At 38.8% G+C, this 25,855-nt stretch overlaps 1 protein-coding gene across 2 annotated transcripts in view; it reads right to left on the bottom strand.

The window, feature by feature from the left end:
• Nucleotides 1-25,855, bottom strand: part of SFMBT1 (Scm like with four mbt domains 1) — a 126,378-nt gene that overhangs the window by 36,590 nt on the left and 63,933 nt on the right. For both annotated transcript variants that reach the window (XM_060110226.1, XM_060110225.1), the window contains exons 2-3: nucleotides 21,547-21,701; nucleotides 9,026-9,120 (exon numbers count right to left, since the gene is read on the bottom strand). In XM_060110226.1, the coding sequence (XP_059966209.1) occupies nucleotides 9,026-9,120; nucleotides 21,547-21,574 (123 nt within the window). In that variant the 5' untranslated portion in view covers nucleotides 21,575-21,701. The remainder of the gene's footprint in view (nucleotides 1-9,025; nucleotides 9,121-21,546; nucleotides 21,702-25,855) is intronic.

Below are 25,855 nucleotides of genomic sequence, written 5' to 3' on the forward strand. Positions count from 1 at the left end.
TTACTTGTATTACAAATATCATTTTCTTGATGGTGTTGTTTGATAAACAGAAGTTATTAATTTTAATATACTCTGATTCATCAATATTTTTCCTTTAAAAAGTTAATGGTTTTTCTATATTTTTAAACAAACTTTTTTCCCTATCCATAGAGGTCATAAGACATACTAGTATATTATTTTCTAGAAGCCTTTTATATTGAGAACTAATATCCACCTTGAGTTAATCTCTGTGTGTGGTATTAGGTAGGGGTCAGGTTTTACTTGTTTGAATCACTTTGTCAATTTCTACTTAAATTTTTTTTTGCTGTTTGACTTGGGTTGCAGTCAATCTACAGATCTGGGGAGAACTGACATCTTTACAATACTGAGTCTTCCAATAGATGAACAGGTATATTCCTTCATTTTAACTTATATAAGTAAAGATTTGAAGTTTCTTTGTAAATATTTCTTACATTTTATTCCTAGCTATTTGATGTTTTTCATGTTATTGTAAATCACATCTTTCAGTTTCCATTTGTTTGCAGTATATAGAAATAAAAGGCTTTTTATACCAACCTTGTATCTAAAAATCTTGCTAAAATTACTCATTAATTCTAATAATATAGCTGTAAATTATTTTATTCATCTGCAAATGATGACCTTTTCCCTTCCTTCCTAATTCTTATACATTTGTTTTTCTTACCTTATTATATTGGCTAGATCCTCCAATACAATATCAAACAGAAATCATGTTAACCAGCATGATTTTTGTCTTGTTCCATATTAAAAAGATGTATCATATTACCATTAATAAAGTTTGCTGTAGATTTTTTTATAGATACACTTCATCAAATTAAGGAAATTCCCATCTGTAGTTTGCTAAGAGTTTTATCGTAAGTGGATGTGGAATTTTATCAATAATTTTCTTTATATATTGAGATGATAATGTGATTTTTCTCCTTTATTCTACTACTATGGTGAATTATGCTCATTGATTTTCAAATGTTAAGCCACTTAAGCCATCTTGTATTCCTGGAAAAATCGACTTGTTATTAATGTACTTATCCTTTTTAAATATAGCTACATTTAGTTTGGTATTATTTTGTATGCTATTTATGCATTAGTCGTCATGAGTGATGTGTCTCTGTAATTTTCCTTTCCTGAAATATTATTAGATTTGGTATCAAGGTTGTGCTGATCTCTAAACAAACTGGTACCCTACAATCAATATGGGATAGAATGATCAGACAGAAAGGAAACAGAAGACTTGAACAAGATTATAAACCAACTAGACCTAACAGACATATAGAGAACACTCCACTCAACAACAAGAGAATACACATTCCTCTCAAATGTACATGGAACATTCTCCAGGATAGACCATAATTTTAGGCCAAAAACCAAAAATCATACAAAGTATCTTTTCTAATCACAATGAAATAAAACTGGAACTCAGTAACAGAAGGAAAACTAGAAAATTAACAAATACTTGGATATGAAACACACTCTTAAATAGCCAATAGATCAAGGAAGAAATTACAAGGGAAATTAGAAAATACTTTGAGACAGATTATAACAAAAATACATCAAAATTTATGAGAGGCAGCAAAAGCAGCATTAAGCGGGAAATTTGTAGCTGTGTATGACTACACTAAAAAAGGAAGATCTCAAATCAACACCCTAACATTACTTCTTAAGAAACTAGAAAAAGAAGAGCAAATTAAACCCAAAGCTAGCATAAGGAAGGAAATAATAAAGGTTAGAGTAGTGATAAATAAAATAGAGAACAGAAAAACAATACAGGACTTCTGGTTTTCAATTTGACATGTAAGGATTTTTGGATGTTGGAACTCCTGTCCTAGGAAAAAAAAAAACCTCAACAAACTAAAAATCAACAACTCTTCTTAGATCCAGCAGAGAATTGAGGTCATAGGGCAAAACTGCTGTGCTCAAAATTGGAGACAGACAGACAGATACAGAGAATTACAACATACTAGACAGAGCAGAAACCTCTGCAGGACTAGAACCAGGGTAGGAAACCTCAAACTGTAATTAATGTATTGCTAGAGGCTCAGCATGGACAAGATTGAGAGGTAAAAACTCCATGGGGGCCCAGTCTCAGGGCGGCCCACGGACTTCTCTGAGTTTACCCCCCCGAGGAGTCCTACCAGGTTTTCACAATAAAGATCAGAGAAAAATCTCCTAGTACTTCTGGCAGAGGGAAGAATAAAGTAGCATTGTGAAATACATCCAAAGCATCCTGCTCTTCTTAACAAGACTAACCTTCAAGAAAAATTATTTTACTAGGTCCTAACCAACTAGTGTTTTACCAGAACTTTTACCAGAGTTTTCCTGATCTAAGGTAAGGGAAATACCCAACTCCAGCCCCCTCTAAGCCTCCAAAATAGGGGAAAGGATATGCACAACTCAGGTTCACTAAAACACTGAGACCAAATCACAGGGCTAGAGAATGCTTTTGCTCTCCTCACACCACCACATCAAGAGGGCTCCTGTAAAACAGAGGAGACAAAATAAATGACACCAAAGTAAATTTTAGCCTCTGATACCTATAGCTACAAGAAATGGTAAAATCAACCTAACTTCTATCCAGGTAAACATAAAACACTAAAGACCTATTTATTTCTCTTCCTTTTACTCAGTATATTATGTCCAGCTTTCAACAAAAACCTACAGAGCTACTAAAAGACAAAAAACACAGTTTGAAGAAACAGAGCAGACATTAGAACCAGGCTCAAATATGGCAGAGATGTAACATACCAGGAATTTAAAACAACTGATTAATATGATAAGGGCTCTAAATGAAAAGAGTGGACAGATGGATGATGCAAGAAGAGAGAAACTCTGAGGAAAAATCAAAATGAAATGGTAGACACCAAAAACACTCTAACAAAAATGAAGAATTCCTTGATGGGCTCAACCACAAGACTGGGGTCAGCCAGGGAAAGAATCTGTGAGCTAGAAAAAATGTCAATAAAACTTTCAAAACTGAAAAGCAAAGAGAAAAAAGAATGAGAAAGTTAGAAGAATACCAAAGAACTGTGGGACAATTATAAAAAGTGTGACATACGTGTACTATAAATATTGGAAGGAAAAGAGAAAGAATAGAAGAAGTATTTGAAGCAATAATGACTGAGAATTTCCCAAAATTAATGATACCAAACCACAGATCCAAGAAGTCCAGAGAATACCAAGCAGTATAAATAACACACAAAAAATCTATACCTAGGCATAAGATACTCAAACTGCAGAAAAACAAAGACAAAGAAAAAACTCTTGAAAGACGACAGAGGAGAAAAAAATACCTTACTTATAGAGAAGCAAGGATAATAATTACATCAGACTCCTCTTCAGAAAACACTCAAGTAAGAAAATAGTGGAGTGAAATATTTAAATTAAAGAAAAAAGACACCAACTTAGAATTCTGCACTCAGCAAAATAAAAGACTTTTCTCAAACAAAAATTGAGGAACTTTGTCGCCAGTATTATTTCTTGCAAGAAATATTAAAATAAATTCTTCAGGGAATTCCCTGGCAGTCCAGTGGTTAGGACTCCATGCTTTCACTGCCGAGGGCCCAGGTTCAATCCCTGGTCAGGGAACTAAGATCCCACAAGCCACATGGAGTGGCTGGGAAACTTCATTCATTCATTCACTCATTCCTAAGAAGGAAAATGATATATGTCAGAAACTAGATCTACATAAAGGAAGAGCAATAGAATAAATGAATAAATATATAATAAACATATAAAAGAATCAATGAAGATAAATCTAATTTTTCTTATTCTTAATATATCTAACATATAACTGTTCAAACTAATAACAGCAACAAATTATTTGGTGATTATAGCTTATGTGTAAGTGAAACGAATGATAACAATGTTATAAGGCCCGGGAGGGAGAAATTGGGAATACTCTGATATTAGCTACTGGCACTATCCATGAAATGGTACAGTGTTACTTGAAAGAGAACTTGGGTTAGTTGTAAATGTATATTGCAAAAACAAGGGCAACCACTAAAAAAGTTTTTAAAAGTATAATGATGTGCTAAGTGAAATAAGCCAACATAAAAGTACAAATATTGTATGATTTCACTTATGTGCAGTAGGCAAATTCACAGAGACAGAAAGTATAATAGAGGTTACTAGGGGCTGGGGGAGGAGAGTGGGAGGAGCCACCCAGGGGAGAAACCCTGAATACAGGGTTTCTGTCGGAGATGATGAAAAAGTTCTGGAAATGGAGAATGTTAGTGGTTGTACAACACTGAGGAAGATTTTTTTTTTTTTTTTTTTTTTGCAGTACACGGGCCTCTCACTGTTGTGGCCTCTCCCGTTGCGGAGCACAGGCTCCGGGCGCGCAGGCTCAGCAGCCATGGCTCATGGGCCCAGCCGCTCCGTGGCATGTGGGATCCTCCCAGACCGGGGAACGAACCCGTGTCCACTGCATCAGCAGGCAGACTCCCAACCACTGCGCCACCAGGGAAGCCCCAGAAGTTAATTTTTAAAAAACCTTTAACATTGAAGGGTTTTCAATATGCATCTTTTAATTAATTGCAGTCTACTTACAAATAATACCATACTACTTCATGTGCTGCACAAAGATCTTACAACCATATACTCCCAAATCCTCCCTCTCATCCTTTGTGCTACTATAGTTACATATGCTATAAACACACAATATACTGCTACCAATTTTTTTGTTTGTTTCAAACTGGTATCTTTCAGAGACACTAAAAATAAGGAAAACAATGAACTTTATATCTAGCTACATCTATGCCATTTCTGTCGTTCTTTTTTTCTTTGTGTGGATCTAAGTTTCCGTCTTATTTCAAATTCCTTCTGCCTTAAGAACTTCCTAATATTTATTTATTTATTTTTGATTTTTTTTTTTTTTTCCGGTATGCAGGCCTCTCACTGTTGTGGCCTCTCCCGTTGCAGAGCACAGGTTCCGGACGCGCAGGCTCAGCGGCCATGGCTCACGGGCCCAGCTACTCTGCGGCATGTGGGATCTTCCTGGAACGGGGCAAGAACCCATGTCCCCTGCATCAGCAGGCAGACTCTCAAACACTGCGCCACCAGGGAAGCCCCCTAATACTTTTTTGTAGATAATGAAACCTCTTAATTTTTGTTTTCCTGAAAAGGTCTATATTTCTCCTCCACTTCTGGAAAAAATTTCTGCTGAGGACAGAATTCTGGGTTGATAGGTTCATTTCTTTCAACACTTTAAAGATCTTACTCCACTGTGTTCTGGTTTGGATAGTTTCCCCAAAAAATTTCACTATAATTCTTATATTTGTTCCTCTATATGTAATGTGTCTTTTTTCCCTCTGGCTGCCTTCAAGATTTTCTCTTTCCCTTTGGATTTCAGCAGTCTGAATATGATGTGTCTGGATGCATTTTATTGTTATTAATTATCCTCTTTTGCATTGCTTGAGCTTCTTTGATCTGTGGTGTAATATCTTTGTTTTCCTTTGGAAAATTGTCTGCCATTATCCCTTCAAACATCTCTTCCTCACCTCTGCTCTTTTCTCCTTCTGAGATTCCAATTATGCACAAATTACACTTTTTAAAAAAAATATTGTCCACAGTTGGGTGTTCTAGTCTGTTTTTTCCCCACTTTTTCTGTTTATATTTCAGTCTGGGCGATTTCTACTGACTTACCTTCAAGTATACTGATTTCTTCCTCAACTGTGTCAAGTCAACTGATGAGCCTGTCAAAGGCACTCATCTGTTACCATGTTTTTCATTTCTATTAGACTCTTTCTAATAGTTTCTATCTCTGCTGAAATTCCTCTTCTGTTCATGCATGTTGTCCACCTATTCTGCTAGAGCCTCTAACATATTAATCATAGTTATTTAAAATTCTCTGACAGTTTAAACATCTGGGTCATACAAGTCTGGTTCTATTGAATGCTTTGACTCTTGACAGTTTTCTGTTTTTCTCTTCCTTCTTGTGTGTCTCTCATGATTTTTGGTTGAAAGCTAGACATCCTGGGTAGAACAGTCAAGACTGAGACACATAGTATTTACTCCCAGAAATGAGCATGTTTCTTCTTAGGACTTAAGTTCAAGAGAGAAGGTTAAGTCAATGTAGTTAGGAGTAGAGCTGGGTTTGGGTTTTATTGTTGCTAAGTTATTCACAGTGTACCACAGGCTTCAGATTCCACTAGCGCTGTCTGGTATTTATGCTGTAGGCTCATTTGCTATACGGTTTTTTCCCTCAACATTAGCTGCTCCACCCTCCCATTTAGATCTTCTCTTTGTGACTACAACTCTTTTGTAACTACACTTCTCTTTGTGACTGTCTCTCTCCACACTCTTGCCTCTCCCCCACAAACAGACCTCTACTACCCACAATTTTCTATCTTGATAGTGGGGGACAAGCATTCTCTGAGATTCAGCCTCAGTCTTGTGATATTCTGTGTCCCTTGGTCTTGGGGGTGGAAACTTCTCAGTGATCCTAACCTTCCCCCAACTGTAGGGGACTTCTGATGCTCCAGCATGTATTCCTACCCCTCTCCTACCTACATCCCTTCCCCAATCAGTTTGATGCTTTTGTTCTAAAAGACCCAGGTAAAGCCTAGTGCCTTTCCCATAGTGGGGGCTGTTCTCTCCACCAGACATGCACCATGAGGAAGGCTTTTTCACTATCTTACACTCTTCCTCTTTGCAAATGTGGTTTATCTCTAATTCCTTCTTCAGCCCTGTCTTCCCTCCTTCCTTCATGCCAAACTTGGTCATGTAAAACTCTTGCCAGTGGCTTGGACATACATTACCATTGCTCTAGAGTTCTGAGTTCTACCAGTTTTGCCCATGATCTGCTAGTCATAGCCATCCCTTCTCAACATCTTCCTATATCCATGCTTGATTTTTACTATATTTGGCAGCCCTTCACCATATACTGATTCAGGTTTATGGTTAGGCCAAGTCCTAAACCAGAGCAAAGCCCTAACTCTCTTCAATTTTATTAAGGCTCAGAGAGGAAGCTGCAGAAGAAAAGTGTGAAGCTAGCAGAGGCTGGTTCATGAGGTTGAAGGGAAAAGGACATTTCTATAACATAAAAGTGCAAGGTGGAGCAGCGAGTGCTGATGTAGAAGCTGCAGCAAGTTATCCAGAAGATCTAGCTAAGATAATGGATGGTGGTAGCTACACTAAACAACAGATTTTCAGTGTAGATGAAACAGCCTTATCTTGGAAGAAGATGGAAGAAAATGCCATCTAGGACTTCCATAGCCAGAGAAGTCAAAGCCTGGCTTCAAAGCTTCAAAGGACAAGCTGTCTCTCTTGTTAGGGGCTAATGCAGCTGGTGAGCTGAAGCAAGTGCTCATTTACCATGAAAAAATCCTAGGGCCTTTAAGAATTATACTTAATCTAACCTGCCTGTGCTCTATAAATGGGAAAACAAAGCCTGGATGACCGCACATCTGTTTACAACATGGTTTACTGCATATTTTAAGCCCACTGTTGAGACCTACTGCTCAGAAAAAGATTCCTTTCAAAATAGTACTGCTCACTGACAGTGCATCTGGTTACCCAAGAGTTTTGATGGAAATGTACAAGATTAATAACGTTTTCATGCCTGCAAACACAACATCCATTCTGCAGCTTATGGATCAAGAAGTCATTTCAACTTTCAAGTCTGACTACTTAAAAAATACATTTCATGAAGCCGTAACTGCTATAGTGATTCCTCTGATGAATCTAACAATTGAAAGCCTCCTAGAAGGGATTCACCATTCTAGATGCCTTTAATTACATTTTTGATCCATGGGAAGAGGTCAAAATGAACATTAACAGGTGTTTGGAAGAAGCTGATTCCAACCCTCATGGATGACTTTGAGGGGTTCAGGACTTCAGTGGAGAAAGTAACTGCCAATGGGGTGGAACAGCAAGAAAACTAGAAGTGATGCCTGAAAATGTGACTGAATTGGTACAATCTCATGATAAAACCTGAAAATATGAGGAGTTTCTTCTTCTTCTTCCTCTTTTTTTTTTTTTTTTTTTTTAATCTTTTGGCCACGTCGTGTAGCATGTGGGATCTTAGTTCCCCGACCAGGGATCGAACCCATTCCCCCTGCATTGGCACTGTGGAGTCCTAACCACTGGACCACCAGGGAAGTCCCAGGAGTTTCTTCTCATGGATGAGCTTTCTTGAGATGGAATGTACTCCTGGTGAAGATGCTGTGAAGACTGTTGAAATGACAACAAAGGATTTAGAATATTACACAAACTTAGTTGATAAAGCAGTGGCAGGGCTTGAGAATTGACTCCAATTTTGAAAGAACATTTACTATGGGTAAAATGCTATCAAATAGTATTGCACCTACAGAGGAATCATTCGTAAAAGGAAGAGTCAATCCATGGGGCAAACTTCACTGTTGTCTTTTTTCAAGAAACTGCCACAGCCACCCCAACCCTTCAGCCACCACCACCCTGACCAGTCAGCAGCATCAACATCAAGGTAACACCCTCCACCAGCAGAAAGACTACTCGTTAACGGCTCAGATGATGACTAGCACTTTTAAGCAATAATGTATTTTTAAATTAAGGTATGTACTTTTTTTTAGACATAATGCTATTGCACACTTAACAGACTATAGTATAGTTTAAACATACTTTTATATGTACTGGGAAACCAAAAATTTGTGTGACTTGCACTTTATTGCAATACTTGCCTTACTGTGGTGGTCTGGAACTGAACCTGCAACAGCTCCAGTCTGCCTGTACCAGACTATAAATCATTTTCTTCAACTGAAGAGGTTTTGGGGGTTTTTTTTGACAAAAATAAAGGAATATTCATGACTGGTCAAAAAAAGACAAGTTGGCATCGAGTAGCAAAAAATACACAAAACCAAAAGGGTTTTAGAATATGCCAAGTTTTCTTAATAAAAGTGGCAACAGGAGGGAAAAAGAAAAAGCACTCAAGTTCTCTCAAGTATTCTATCTTAAAATAACTCTAAACTCTCTAATGATGGTGCAGTGAGTCAAAGAAAAGAAATATAGTAAGTCAAGCAATATAGTCACTGCTCACATGTTTAAAAGACCCGTAGGGAACTGCTGTGGACCCTGTCTCTTCCAGATAGTCTTCCCAGCTTAATTCCACTTCTTCCACTCCAGATCCAGCATCTGGAATTAAAAACAAAACAACACAACACCGGTAAGACTCAATTTTAAAAAAACTTAAGGTATAAAAACATAAACTTAGTAAACCTAACTTACAATTTACTTCACAAGTTAACTGACTTTTCACACAAAATAACTAAGTATTCTTTTTAAATAGCAGGTTCCCTTAGTGCACTGATTGTCAATGAATCTCAACACCACAGAGTGTGACATGCTGTCTCCTGCTGGGATCTATCTGGGATTCACCTAAATAGATCACATAAAGCTGGTGAGAGTGTAACTACTATAATCCCTTTGGACTGTAATTTAGTATCTAATGCCAAATATCTGAGATCCTTAATAGGCATTTCAAACTTAAATTTTCAATCTGTTCTTCCTTAGTACTCTCCAACTGAGTAAAAGTTACCAATGGTTGATAGTTTGACTCAATCCAAAAACTGTGGAGTTATCCTTACTTTCTTCCCTTTCCTTCACATCTCACATCCAATCCATCAGAAAATTCTGAGTACTACCTTTAAAAATATCCCAAACCTAATCACCTTCCACCATTTCTACTGCTATCTCTCTAAGTGCAAGGTCTAACTACCATATCTTTCACCTTTTAATCACACAATAAAATCTAAAATTTGGGAGACTGCAAAGGCCCTATGTGATCTGACCCCTAGTTCCCGACCCTGCCCCTGCATCCCCAACCAGCCTCTTGTTTGCTCACTCACTCGAGGGACACTGAGTTTCTTGCCACTCCTCTCTGACCATGTTCTTTCCTCAAAGTCTCTGCGTTTGTTATTTTCTCCACTTAGACTCATTCCCCTGTCATTGACAGCTTTACGTCATTCAAGCCTCTACTCAACACCTCTCCAGAAAAACCTTCCACCAGAAAGGCCTTCCATCAGTGTGCATCTAAAGTAGAAACCTCCAGCCTCTGCTTTCATTATCTTCACGGCATTCATTCCTACCTACAAACATACCATGGCTTTTTATCTTCCCCATTAGACAATAAACTCTGTGAAGACAGGAACTTTGTTTTGGTCACTCCTACATCTCTGTCACAGCAGAGACTCAATACATTTTTGTTGAGTGAGCAAAGATTCAAACACTCCATTGGAATCCAATAATCCCAATTCACATAAGCTCCCTAAGAGCAGGGTTTTGTTCACTGACTATCCCCACTGCCCAAAACAATGCCTGTCACTAGCAAGTCTGTGATAAACAGCTGCTGAATGAGTATACCCTTGGGGAGCCTGTGCTTCACACAAACACAAGGAGGCAAATACAAGGATGCTCACCACAGCACTGTTTCTAACAGCAACAGACAGAAGCAATCAGTAGAAGAATAGATAAATTATGGCAATCCTACAACGGAGTACTACTACATATAGCAGCTGAAATAAATGAACTATATTGACATGTATAAATCTCAAAAAAATCACATCAAGTAAAAACAGCAGGTGCAGAATGAAAAGCACAAGATACAATTTAGGCTTCAAAACAAAACTGCAATATAATGTTTATAAATACAAATCAATAACAGTACAAAAAAAGGATGGGAAGAATATACATCAACATTAACAGTGCTACCTTTGGGGATGGAGGGAAGCAAAGAAGATTAGAAGGAAAGTACAAAAGAGCCTTAAACTGTATTATGTTTTATTTCTTTTAAAAAATGAAAAAACACATGAAAACATGTTCAACATCATTAGGGAAATGCAAATCAAAACCACAGTGAGATACCACCTCACACTCATTAGGATGGCTATTATCAAAAAAGCAGAAAATAAGTGTAGGCAAGGCTGTGAGAAATTGGAATCTTTGTGCACTGCTGGTCTTGGAATATAAAATGGTACAGCCACTGTGGAAAAATTTTTGGTGGTTTCTCAAAAAATTAAAAATATAATTACCATATGATCCAGCAATTCCACTTCTGGGTATATACCCAAAAAACTGATAGCAGGGACTCAAACAGATATCTATACATGAATGTTTATAGCAGCAATATTCACAACAGCCAAAAGGCGGAAGTAACTGACTCAAGTGTCCATCAACAGATGAATGGATAAACAGAATGTACTATATGTATGCAATGTAATATTATTTAGTCATAAAAAGGAAGGAGGGGTTTCCCTGGTGGCAGGGAATGCCTGCCAATGCAGGGGACGCGGGTTCAAGCCCTGGTCTGGGAAGATCCCACATGCCGCGGAGCAACTAAGCCCGTGCACCACAACTACTGAGCTTGAGCTCTAGAGCCCATGAGCCACTACTACTGAGCCCACGTGCCACAACTACTGAAGCCTGCACGCCTAGAGCCCGTGCTCCGCAACAAGAGAAGCCACTGCAATGAGAAGCACGTGCACTGCAGCGAAGAGTAGCCCTTGCTCGCCACAACTAAAGAAAGCCCTCATGCAGCAATGAAGACCCAATGCAGCCAAAAATAAATAAATAAATATATATATATATATATATGTATATATAAAAAAGCACCACATCTCTGAAAAAAAAAGGAAGGAAATTCTGACACAGGTTACAGGCTACAATGTGGATGAACCATGAGAACATTACATTAAATGAAATAAGCCAGCCACAAAAGGTCAAATATTCTATGATTCCACTTACTTGAGGTAGTTAAGAGTAGTCAAATTCATAGAGACAGAAAGAAGAATGGTAGTTTCCAAGGACTGGGGGGAGAGGGGAATGGGGAGTTAGTGTTTAATGGGTACAGAGTTTCAGTATGGGAAGATGAAAAAGTTTTGGAGATGGACGGTGGTAATAGTTGCACAATAATGTGAATGTATGTAATGTAATGCCACTGAACAGTACACTTAAAAATGGCTGAAGTGGTCAATTTTATGTTATGGATACTTTACCGCAATTTAAAAAATGAAAACAAATATTGGACAATGTTAATTTATTATTTATTAATTTTTAAATTCTGCATTGTAGGTACGTGGGTGTTTCCTATATTGTTTTCCATTCATTTCTATGTATTTGAATATTTTCCCTAGAAATACAACAAACCAACAAAGACTTTCTTGGGAACATCCTGGAAGTATGAGCCAGTAGAAAGTCAACTTCCATCACTAAAACACAAGGCTGGACATTCATATTCATGGTCCTTGGCAAGAACCCTAGTCCCTCAAACAGCTGATTTAAAAATAAAAAATAAACATAACAACAATAAAAGCAGTGAATGAAAGGACTAAAATCTCTCATTCATCAAAAATTACCTAAAAACTGAGAAGAAACTAATGATCTGATAGAAAAGTCAGCAAAACACATGAAAAGAGAATTTATTTTATTTTTAATAAATTTATTTTATTTATTTATTTTTGGCTGTGTTGGGTCTTCGTTGCTGTGCATGGGCTTTCTCTAGTTTCGGTGAGCAGGGGCTACTCTTCGTTGCGGTGCATGGGCTTCTCATTGTGGTGGCTTCTCTTGTTGCAGAGCACGGGCTCTAGGTGTGCAGGCTTCAGTAGTTGCGGCACGCAGGCTCAGTAGTTGTGGTGTGGGCTCTAGAGCTCAGGTGCAGTAGTTGTGGCACATGGGCTTAGTTGCTCCATGGCATGTGGGATCTTCCCGGACCAGGGCTTGAACCCGTGTCCCCTGCATTGGCAGGTGGATTCTTAACCACTGCGCCACCAGGGAAGTCCCGAGAATTTATTTTTTTAAAATGCAAATAGTCCTTAAACATATGGAAACGTGTGTAAATTTATTCATTTTTAAAAAATGCAAATGGAAACTACATTGAGATATCAGATGGAAAAAATTCCAAAGTCTGACAACACACTCCATGGTGAGGCAGGTAATTAAGCAGGTAAAGCATAACGACACAACCCCGGTGAAAGAACTTGGCAATATCTAGCAAATTTACATATGTATTTACCTTTTGATCCAGCAATCCCACTTCTAGGAATCTATCCCAAAGATATGCTGGCAAAAATACAAAAAGACATATGTACAAAGCTATTCATTGCAGTACTATATGTAATACCAAGACTGGAAACAACCCAAATGTCCACCAATAAGGAACAGGGTGAATAAAATACGGTATATACATCCAGTACTATACATCTGTAAAAAAGAATGAGAATGATTTCCACATACTGATGTGGAATAATCTTCAGTATACACTAAGTGAAACAGCAAAACACAGAGCAGTTTTTATTGTAGCTCTAGTTTTTGTATAAGGTGAGAGAGAGATGACTATATATGTAAATGCTCACACATATCTTTTTACATTTTAAAACATGAAAAATAGAATAAAAAGTAATAAAATTTGTTATATATATGGAGAAGAAGAAAAAGGATGAATACTATCAGGATGAAAGTGGGAATGTTATATAATTTTGACTTCGTAACTATGTATATACTTTACACAATTTAGAAACATTTAAATTAAAAATTCTAAAAACTGAAAATGAACTTAAACAAATATGCCTAACTGTTGGCGTCAAAACCACAAAGAAAACAGGATCTCTTTAAGTCATTAATAAAATACAAAATTTTGACTGCAAACCCAAGTGGAATATATCTAAAGGCAAAACCATAAAGAAATCTTAAACTATACACTATTATCCTACTGATATTTGGAAGGTTGGTATTGTTAGTGTGAAAAAATTATATGAATATTATAGGATAAAAATAAATAAGTTATGATATTAAAGACATTACAAAACAACACATTTCTAAAAGAAAAGAGACACGAATATAAAATCAAAGAAATAAAAACCCTGTAATTTTAAATTAAAATTGTAAATATCAGATGAAGCCATCTGATTTTCTTTTCTCTTCGAAAGACATGTATTTCCTAGCTATGTCTATGGATAAGACCTAGAAGAAATGGCAATCTGCTATCAATGAGCACCCCAGCACCTGGATTGTAGACTGTAAATATCATATCCACTTAAAAAAAAATGAGCTCCTCAGAGAAATGGCAAATTGCAAGCTTGGGGCAGGAAATGTGCAAGAGGTACCTTGGAATCTTATTATACCAGAAAGCAAGGACTAGAACTATCAAAGATATATGACATCACATCCAAAGAGCACAGGAGCCAATCTGAAAGAACTCTCATTGGTCTAGAATGAGGCAATTTGATCATCAAATAAGTGATGACAGCAATAGATTCAAATTCATATATAAAATATATATGTAATGTATATATGATATGAGTTAATAACATTTAAAAGAAAATAAATCAACTTCCTAAATAGCAGAGTGAGTACCTCAGTGAATCCATTCTTCCAGAAAAGCAGCAAAAATACTGGCTAAACAATGAAAACCGACCATTTCAAAGTTCTGAAATTAACTGAAGGCACAGAACAAACTGAAAAGCATCTATCAAGACAAGTTACAGAACCTGTTAGAATAGTGGGATTGTGGCTCTTTAAGTTGGAGCTATTCCCATCTTTCATTCCTCCCCAGCTCAAAACAGAAATTTTAGAACTGAAAATACAATAACCAAAAAACAAAACAAAACAAACTCCTCTATAGATAAGCTCTACAGCAGAATGAGGAGGATAGGGAAAGAAACACCAAAATTAAAGAGCAATAGAAAACACCCAATTTCAACAACGGAGAGAAAAAAAAATGAAAAGCGCCTCACAGAGCTGTGCGGCAATAGCAACAGATCTAACAAAAGTGTCTTCAGAGTCCCAAAAGAAGACAAAGAGAACAGGGCAGAAAAAGTCCTAGAAGAAATAATGGCTGAAAATGTTCCAAATTTGTCAAAAGACGTAAGCCTATAAGAAGGTGAGAAAACCCTCAACAAGATAAACCCAAGGAAATCTGTGCACAGATACACAGAGTCAAACTGCTGAAAACTAGAGACAAAAAATCCTGAAAGCAGCAAGAGAAACAATACCTCTTTTAAGGGAAGTGGCGGGAGACAGAATTCCAATGACAGCAAATTTTTCATCAGAAAGGGAGGCCAGAAGGCACAATATTTTTCAGGAGATGAAGAAAATAACTTTCAACTCAGAATTCTATATTTAGCAAAAATATCCTTTAATAATGAGTGGCAAAATTAAGATATTCTCAGATGAAGGGAAACTAATGAATTCTATCACCAAGAGACCTACCCTAACAAAATGGCTAAAGTAAATTCTATAAACAGAAATGAAATGACAGAGAAGGAATCTTGGAAAATCAGGAAGGAATAAAGAACAATGAAAAGAGTAAAAATACTGGAAAACATACTACATTTTCCTTCTCCTCTTGAATTTTCTAAATTATATTTGACAGTTGAAGCAAAACTTTTAACAATATCTGATGTGGTTCTCCAAACATGTAGAAGAATATTTAAGACAAGTTTATTATAAATAAGAGTAGGTAAAGAGACATAAAAATAGGTAAAATTTTTACACTTTACTCAAATTAACAAAATGATAAAACCAGCAGAGTGTGATAAGTATATATAATGTAATACCTAGAGCAACCACTAAAAAGCTATACAAAGAGATACACTCAAGAACAGTGTACAGGGCCTCCCTGGTGGCGCAGTGGTTAAGAGTCCGCCTGCCGATGCAGGGGATACGGGTTCGTGCCCCGGTCTGGGAGGATCCCATATGCCGCGGAGCGGCTGGGCCCGTGAGCCATGGCCGCTGGGCCTGCGCATCCGGAGCCTGTGCTCCGCAACGGGAGAGGCCACAACAGTGAGAGGCCCGCATACCGCAAAAAGAAAAAAAAAAAAAAAAAAAAGAACAGTGTACAGACAAAACAAAATGAAATTCTAAAAAAATGTTCAAGTAACCCACAGGAAGGCAGGAAAAGATGGGAACAAAAAAACAGAGAAATCAGGGCTTCCCTGGTGGCGCAGTGGTTTAGAATCTGCCTGCCAATGCAGGGGAGGCAGGTTCAAGCCCTGGTCCGGGAAGATCCCACATGCCGTGGAGCAACTAAGCCCGCGCGCCATAACTGCTGAGTCTGTAGTCTAGAGCTCGCAAGCCACAACTACTGAACCCGCAAGCCACAATTACTGAAGCCCATGTGACTACAGCCTGTGCTCCGCAACAAGAGAAGCCACAGCAATGAGAAGCCCGTGCACCGCAACGAAGAGCAGCCCCCACTTGCGGCAACTAGAGAAAGCCTGTGACACCAACAAACACCCAACGCGCTAAAAGTAAGTAAATAAATAAATGTATTTAAAAAAACAGAGAAAACAAATGGACAGAAATGGCAGACGGGGCTTCCCTGGTGGCACAGTGCTTGAGAGTCTGCCTGCCGATGCAGGGGACACGGTTTGTGCCCCGGTCCAGGAAGATCCCACATGCCGCGGAGCAGCTAGGCCTGTGAGCCATGGCCACTGAGCCTGCACGTCAGGAGCCTGTGCTCTGCAACGGGAGAGGCCACAACAGTGAGAGGCCCGTATACCGCAAAAAAAAAAAAAAAAAAAAAAAAAAGGCAGGCGTGAGCCCTAACATATCAATAATTACATTAAGTGTAAATGATCTACACCAATTACAAGACAGGAAAAAAAAATTTTTTTCACCCTCCCCCACCCCCTGCCTCTGGTAACCACAAACCTGATCTCTTTTTCTATGAGTTTGTTGGTTTTTGAAGTGAAATTGACTTACAACACTATGTTAGGTACTGCTACACAACATAGTGATTTGATATTTCTATACATCCCCAAATGAACATCACGGTAAGTCTATAGTTACCATCTGTCATGATACAAAGACATTACATAATTATTGACTATATTTCCCATACTGTACATCTCATACCTGTGACTCATTTATTTTGTAATTGAAAGTCTGTACCTCTTACCCTCCCTCAGCTATTGCTCTGCTCTCCCTACTCTCCTCCCCTCTAGCAGCCACCTGTTTGTTCTCTATCTCTATGACTGTTTCTGTTTAGTTATGTTTGTTCATTTGTTTTGTTTTTTAGATTCCACATATAAGTGAAATCTGACAGTATTTGTCTTTGCCTGACTTATTTCACTTAGAATAATACCCTTTAGGTCCATCCATGTTGTTGCAAATGGCAAGATATCATTCTTTTTTTCCCTAGGGCTGAGTAATATTCCATTGTGTATATATACCACATCTTCTTCATCCATTCATCTATGGATGGGCACTTAGGTTTCTTCCATATCTAGGCTACTGTAAATAGTGCTACAATGAACATAGGGGTGCATATATCTTTTCAAATTAGTGTTTTTTCTTTGAATAAGCACTCAGGAGTGGAACTGATGGATCATATGGTAGTTCTATTTTTAATTTTTTGAGGAAACTCCATACTGTTTTCCATAGTAGCTGCACCAATTTACATTCCCACTAACAGTGCATGAGGGTTCCCTTTTCGCCACATCCTTGTCAACATTTATTATTTGCTGTCTTTTTGATAATAGCCTTCTGACAGGTGTGAAGTGATTGTGATGTTGATTTGCATTTCCCTGATGATGAATGATGCTGAGCATCTTTTCATGTGCCTGCTGACCTTCTGTATGTCTTCTTCGGAAAAATGTCTATCTAGGTCCCTTACCCATTTTTAAATTGGGTTGTTAATTTTTTAAATTTATTTATTTTATTTATTTATTTTTGGCTGTGTTGGGTCTTCAGTGCTGTGCACAGGCTTTCTCTAGTTGTGGCGAGTGGGGGATACTCTTCATTGCAGTGCATGGGCTTCTCCTGTTGCTGTGGAGCATGGGCTCTAGGCACGTGGGCTTCAGTAGTTGTGGCTCACGGGCTCTAGAGTGCAGGCTCAGTTTTGGTGCACGTGGTTAGTTGCTCTATGGCACGTGGGATCTTCCTGGACCAGGGCTCAAGCCCGTGTCCCCTGCATTGGCAGACATATTCTTAACCACTGCGCCACCAGGGAAGCCCCGGGTTGTTCGTTTTTTTTTTGTTTTTTTTTTTTACATCTTTATTGGAGTATAATTGCTTAACAGTGGTGTGCTAGTTTCTGCTTTATAACAAAATTAATCAGTTATACATATACATATGTTCCTATATCCCCTCCCTCTTGCGTCTCCCTCCCACCCTCCCTATCCCACCCCTCCAGGCGGTCACAAAGCACCGAGCTGATCTCCCTGTGCTATGCGGCTGCTTCCCACTAGCTATCTACCTTACGTTTGGTAGTGTATATATGTCCATGCTTCTCTTTCGCTTTGTCACAGCTTACCCTTCCCCCTCCCCATATCCTCAAGTCCATTCTCTAGTAGGTCTGTGTCTTTATTCCTGTCTTACCCCTATGTTCTTCATGACATTTTTTTTCTTAAATTCCATATATATGTGTCAGCATACAATATTTGTCTTTCTCTTTCTGACTTACTTCACTCTGTATGACAGACTCTAGGTCCATCCACCTCATTACAAATAGCTCAATTTCGTTTCTTTTTATGGCTGAGTAATATTCCATTGTATATATGTGCCACATCTTCTTTATTCATTCATCCGATGATGGACACTTAGGTTGTTTCCATCTCCGGGCTATTGTAAATAGAGCTGCTATGAATATTTTGGTACATGACTCTTTTTGAATTATGGTTTTCTCAGGGTATATGCCCAGTAGTGGGATTGCTGGGTCATATGGTAGCTCTATTTGTACTTTTTTAAGGAACCTCCATACTGTTCTCCATAGTGGCTGTACCAATTCACATTCCCACCAGCAGTGCAAGAGTGTTCCCTTTTCTCCACACCCTCTCCAGCATTTATTGTTTCTAGATTTTTTGATGATGGCCATTCTGACTGGTGTGAGATGATATCTCATTGTAGTTTTGATTTGCATTTCTCTAATGATTAAAGATGTTGAGCATCCTTTCATGTGTTTGTTGGCAGTCTGTATATCTTCTGTGGAGAAATGTCTATTTAGGTCTTCTGCCCATTTTTGGATTGGGTTGTTTGTTTTTTTGTTATTGAGCTGCATGAGCTGCTTATAAATTTTGGAGATTAATCCTTTGTCAGTCGCTTCATTTGCAAATATTTTCTCCCATTCTGAGGGTTCTCTTTTGGTCTTGTTTATGGTTTCCTTTGCTGTGCAAAAGCTTTTACGTTTCATTAATTAATTAATTAATGACTACATGCTGTTACAAGAAACTTACTCCAAATATAGTGATTTACACAGGTTGAAAGTGAAAGGATGAGAGACTTTCCTGGTGGTGCAGCTGTTAAGAATCCGCCTGCCAATGCAGGGAACACGGGTTCGATCCCTGGGCCAGGAAGACCCGACATGCCATGGAGCAACTAAGCCCATGGGCCACAACTACTGAGCCTGCGCTCTAGAGCCCACGCGCCACAACTACTGAGCCCACACGCTGAAACTACTAAAGCCAGTCTGTGCGCTCTAGGGCCTGCATGTCCCAACTACTGAGCTGCGAGCTGCAACTACTGAAGCCCACGTGACTAGAGCCTGTGCTTCTCAACAAGAGAAGTCACAGCAATGAGAAGCCCACGCACTGCAACGAAGAGTAGCCTCTGCTTGCCACAACTAGAGAAAGCCCGCGCGCAGCAACAAAGACCCAGTGCAGCCAAAAATAAATAAAATTAAAAACAAAAAAGAGGGCCTCCCTGGTGGCGCAGTGGTTAGGAGTCCGCCTGCCGATGCAGGGGATGCGGGTTCGTGCCCCGGTCTGGGAGGATCCCATATGCCGCGGAGCGGCTGGGCCCGTGAGCCATGGCCGCTGGGCCTGCGCATCCGGAGCCTGTGCTCCGCAACGGGAGAGGCCACGACAGTGAGAGGCCCGCATACCGCAAAAAGAAAAAAACAAAAAAACAAAAAAGAAAGTGAAAGCATGAAAAGGATATACCATGCAAACATTAATAAAAAGAAAGTAGGAATAGGTAAATCTGTAGAGACAGAAAGTAGACATGGTTGCCAGAGGGTAGAATTAAGCAAGAAATGACTGCTAATGGTTTCTTCTGAGGAGTGATGAAAATGTTCTGGAATTAGGTAGTACTGTTGGTCACCCAACTTTCTGAATACACTGAAAACCACTGAACTGTATATTCTCAAAGTGTAAATTTTATAGTATGTGTATTATATCTTTAAAAAATAAAAATATTTCAATAAAGATGTTTTTAGGAAACCTCAATAGTTAAAAAATTATTAATTAAAAAGCAAACAAGGGCTTCCCTGGTGGCGCAGTGGTTGAGAGTCCGCCTGCCGATGCAGGGGACGTGGGTTCGTGCCCCGATCTGGGAAGATCCCACATGCCGCGGAGTGGCTGGGCCCGTGAGCCACGGCCGCTGAGCCTGCGCGTCCGGAGCCTGTGCTCCGCAACGAGAGAGGCCACAACAGTGAGAGGCCCGCGTACCGCAAAAAAAAAAAAAGCAAACAAACAATATGATTAATAAATGAGCCAAAAATAAGAAGACATGGTACTGAAGGGGATACAGGGATGGCAAGTAAGCACCTGTTCAACATCACCTGCATCACCTGTTCAACATCATTTGCATTCAGCCAATAGGGGAAAGAAAATTAAGACCAGGATGAGCTATCATTACACATCTATCAGTATGACTTAAATAAAAATAGTGACAATACCAAATGGCTGTGAGGATGTGAAGAAATCAGATCTCATATACTGCTGCTAAGAATACATAATGGTACAGCCACTCTGGAAAGTAGTTGTGTTCCTCGGCATTTATCCCAGAAAAATGAAATTTTATGTATATGATTGTTTATAGCATCTTTATTCATAAAAACCAAAAACTAGAAGCAACCAAAATGTACTGCAACAGATGAATGGTTAACCAAACTGCAGTATAGCCACAGAATACTACCAAGCAATAAAAGGAAAGAGACTAATGATACATTCAAGAATTTGGATGGATCTCAGGGGCATTATTCTGAGTGAAAAAAGCCCATCTCAAAAAGTCACATACTGTGTAGTTTTATTTATGTAACATTCTGGAAATGACAAAATTATAGAGATGAAGAACAGATTAATGGTTACCTGGGGTTAGGGAATATTGGGGAAGAGGAGTAGGTTTAACTATGAAGGGGCAGTACAAAGGAGCTCTGTGTGGTGATGGAATAGTTCGGTATCTTGACTGAGGTGGTGGTTACAGGAATCCACACGTGATAAAATGACAGAACTACATACATTTTATACATAGATCAATTTCCTAGCTTTTATATTGTACTATACTTAAATGAGATGTAACTTACAGTAGAAACTGGGTGAATGGTACATGAGAACTGTCAGTATTTTTGCAAGCTCCTATGAATTGATAATTACCTCAAAAGAAACTTTCTTTTTTTTTTTTAACGGAGTCTGCTCATAAAAGTTATTTACTTTTTCAACAAACATGCTGAGTACCTTCCCCCCACCCCGGCCAATGCCAGGTTCTCTGCCAGGTACAAAGAAAGACAACTCATGTCTTCAAAGAGCTTCCCATTTAGTGGTAGAAAGATAAGCCATACAACATAACACAGGTAAGTAATGGAATTCTGCACTCTGAAGAATGGATTTTGCTCAGCAAAACCAATACCTGCATCAATCTGCTGCTCCCCGTTCATTTCCACAGCACATGGGTGATCTCCTCCCCACACAGAGGACAGGCCTTATAGTTATGCTACAATCTGAAGATTACTTGCAGTTCTCAAGCATCTGTTCAATGGGCATCCAAGGGTCCAAATGAAAGTGCTGAAAAATCAAGAAGAACACATTAACAGGCTGCAGCCCAGTGTTTATTCAGTCATAAGACATGACACTCTGGTGGGCTGAAAGGGCAGATAAAACAAAAATACACTGGCAGAATAGATGGAATTAGAGAAAAAAAATTTGACAGCTTTTCTAATTTTGAAGACTGTGTGTGTGTGTGTGTGTGTGTGTGTGTGTGTAGAGAGAGAAAGAGCTATCAAGATCTTGATATCTAAAAATCACAACAAATAAACATATATATGAATCACTACCCCTTCAACTTAGATTATAATACTGAGCACCACTATCCACAAAAACTCTAATTCCTAATGAAATCCTGGGGGGAAAAGTTAGCTTCCAATGCCCTGTCTTAACCAGTAAATAAGATTCAGGATACAACATATTATTTTATCTAGTTTTCCATTTCATTTACCTAGAATATTATGCAGAGTATAAGTATCAACTATATTTGTCTACAATTACACTTATAAAGAGAGCTCAATCCCTCCAAAATAACCTCTGAAACCATTTATTCTTTTTTAAAAAGGCTTTATTGGGATACAATTCACATGCCAAAATCTCCCATTTTAAGTGTACAATTCAATAATTTTCAGTAAATTTACAGAGTTGTATAACCATCACTATAATCCAATTTTAGAATATTTCCATCACCCTGGAAAGAAACTTCTTTCCCCACTTGCAGTTCTTCTCCATTCCATCCCTAGCCTCAGGCAACCACTAATCTGCTTTTGTCTCTAGAGATTTGCCTCTTCTGGACATTTCACACAAATGAAATCATACAACATGTGGTCTTTTGCACCTGACTTTTTTCACTCAGCATGTTTTTGAGGCCCATCCATGCTGCAGCATGGATGAATCTATTTATTCTTGCTTTACATACATGTAAAACAATCTAAGATACTGCCTTTGTATATGCCTAACAGATTAGGAAGAGTAAATGCAAGGGGAAAAGGAGCTGCTGCAGGAAGGCGTGATGTGAACTAACCTCAAGGGCAACAATGCAGAAAACTATAAAGGTGGAATAGGAACTCAACAGCCACAGCTGCCTGGGTGATACCTACAAGAGCAAACAACTCTGAACCTCTGAAAAGGATTCTGATTCTTATTAGATCCCCAGTAAAAGATTACCATAAAAATCTTTTAAACACTAAGAAAAAAATAGTTTAAATTTTAACATACTCTTTGAAAAGGTACAAGCTACCTCAAGTACAACAGCGTGAGCTGGGTGATAGGGATACCCAGATTCTAGTCCCAGCTCTACCCATAACTAACTATGCAATCTTATACAGACTATATTATGTCCTTTTTTTTTTTTTTTTTTTTGCTGTACGCGGGCCTCTCACTGTTGTGGCCTCTCCTGTTGCGGAGCACAGGCTCTGGACGCACAGGCTCAGCGGCCATGGCTCACAGGCCCAGCCGCTCCGCAGCATGTGGGATCTTCCCAGACCGGGGCATGAACCCGTGTCTCCTGCAACGGCAGGCGGACTCTCAACCACTGCGCCACTAGGGAAGCCCTATTATGTCCATTTTTTAAATCTGTAAAATGAGTGTAACATTTTCAGATTTTAAAACTAAATTTCATATTGAGCATAGAGAAAATCTTAATAACACTTAAAATTATGGATATCCTATTTGAGGTAACTGCCAGTTATCCAAGATCTTTTCATACAACAACATAAGCACTGAAACTCACACATTCACAGATAGGAACAACTGAATAGAAACCTGGTAGTGAGATTTAAAGCCTCTAAATAAGCTTTCTTCTCTCAGTTTACTTTCCTACCCCAAGCCCAAAACATTCAAACTGTACCATTCCACCTGCTAATTCATTCACTCCCCAAATTTATTAAACACCAGCTCATTACCATCCACTATTCTAGGGAATAAGGGTAAAGCAATCAAGAGAGACTTGATTCCCGCATTCATGATGCTTATTTTCAACTGGTGTAAGACAATTTAAGCCAACAAATTAAAACAATTATTTAAAGTGCTATGAAGGAAAAGCAGCAGTGGGTGCTAAGATAGAACATAATGGCAGACCTAACCTAAACTAAGAGGTCACTGACAGCGTCCCTTGGGCGGGGAAAGGTATTTAAGCTGACACTAAAGAGGAAACAGCAGTTGGTGCTAAGATAGAACATAATGGCAGACCTAACCTAAACTAAGAGGTCACTGACAGCGTCCCTGGGGCGGGGAAAGGTATTTAAGCTGACACTAAAGAGGAAACAGCAGTTAGGCAAAAAGAGCAGAAAGGAAAGAGTAGTCCAGGAATAGGGAGCAGCACATACAAAGGCTCTAAGGTGGGGAGGAACTGAAAGCATGCCACTGTGGCTGCAGCATGGGAACCAACCGGGTAAGTGGCACACAATGAAACTGGACAGGAAGAGTAGGAATAACGCAGTTGATACAAACTGGGGATTTACCATGAGTTGGGTACTGTCCAAAGCACTTAAACATATTAACCCATTTAATACTCTCAACAACTGGACAAGGTGACATCACTATCATGAGGAAACAGGCACAAAACAGGTACTACCTGCCAGTGTCCCACAGCTAGTTAAGTAGGAAAACCAGGTTTCAAACCTAGCAAAACGTCCACATTATATGTCCTCAAACACTGTATTATAGTGCCTCTCAATGGGAAGCAACCGAGGGTTTTCTTAAGCAGAGAAAGGATCAAATCTGTGTTTTTAAAAACATCACTCTGGAAAAAAAAAAATTACCCTGGACCCAATCAGAGAAACCATAAAGGAGTGACAAAAAAACATAAAAGTATAAAATTTCTACATGGCAAAAGACACCGTAAATAAAATTCAAAGATAAGAGAGTAGGTCTTAAAAGTTCTCATCACACACAAAAAATTTTTCTAACTATGTATGGTGACAGATGTTAACTAGATTTATTGCAGTAATCTTCACAATGTATACAGATATCAAATCATTATGCTGTATGCCTGAAACTAATATAATGTTATATGTCAATTTTACTTCAATAAAAATAAATAAATAAGACAGTTGAGATGGGTGAAATATTAGCAACATGTAAGATAATGGATTAATTTCCATATACAAGCTCCCATAATTCAACAAGAAAAAAAAGAAAAATCGGTAAAATATGTAATTAATCCACATTAAAAATGAGTTAATGCTTACAAAAATATGCTCAATCTCATTAGTAGTGAAATAACAAGACTTTTTAATCAAATACTATTTTTTTCACCTTTGCAATTGGTAAATTTTTTTTTTTTTTGCGGTACGCGGGCCTCTCACTGCTGTGGCCTCTCCCGTTGCGGAGCACAGGCTCCCGACGCGCAGGCTCAGCGGCCATGGCTCACGGGCCCAGCCACTCCGCGGCACGTGGGATCCTCCCGGACCGGGGCACAAACCCGCGTCCCCTGCATCGGCAGGCGGACTCCCAACCACTGCGCCACCAGGGAAGCCCTGGTAAAATTTTTAAAACTGAAAATCTCCAGAGTTGGCAAGGAAGACAGACAAGGGAGAGAGTATATATTGGTACTACCTTTTTGGAGAGGAATTTAATGATAAATAATTTAACGTATAAAGATTTAAAAGACAAACTCTTTGAGCAATAATTCTACTGTTAAGAACCTTTCAAACAACACAATATGTGGAATCTAAAAAAGTGATACAAATGAACTTATTTACAAAACACAAACAGACTCACAGACATAGAAAACAAACTTATGGTTACCAAAGGGTAATGGCAGGGGAGGGATAAATTAGGAGTTTGTGAAAAACAGATACACACTACTATATATAAAATAGAAAAACAGGGCTTCCCTGGTGGCACAGTGGTTGAGAGTCCGCCTGCTGATGCAGGGGACACGGGTTCATGCCCCGGTCTGGGAAGATCCCACATGCCGCGGAGCGGCTAGGCCTGTGAGCCATGGCCGCTGAGCCTGCGCGTCCGGAGCCTGTGCTCCGCAACGGGAGAGGCCACAACAGTGAGAGGCCCGCGTACCGCAAAAAAAAAAAAAAAAAAAAAAAAAAAAAGATAAACAGCAAGGACCTACTGTAGAGCACAGGGAACTATATTCAATATCTTGTAATAATCTATAATGGAAAAGAATCTGAAAAAGAATAGATATATATATGTATGTATAACTTAATCACCTT

Source organism: Mesoplodon densirostris, chromosome 10 (genome assembly GCF_025265405.1).
Source record: "Mesoplodon densirostris isolate mMesDen1 chromosome 10, mMesDen1 primary haplotype, whole genome shotgun sequence".
Lineage (NCBI taxonomy): Eukaryota > Metazoa > Chordata > Mammalia > Artiodactyla > Ziphiidae > Mesoplodon > Mesoplodon densirostris.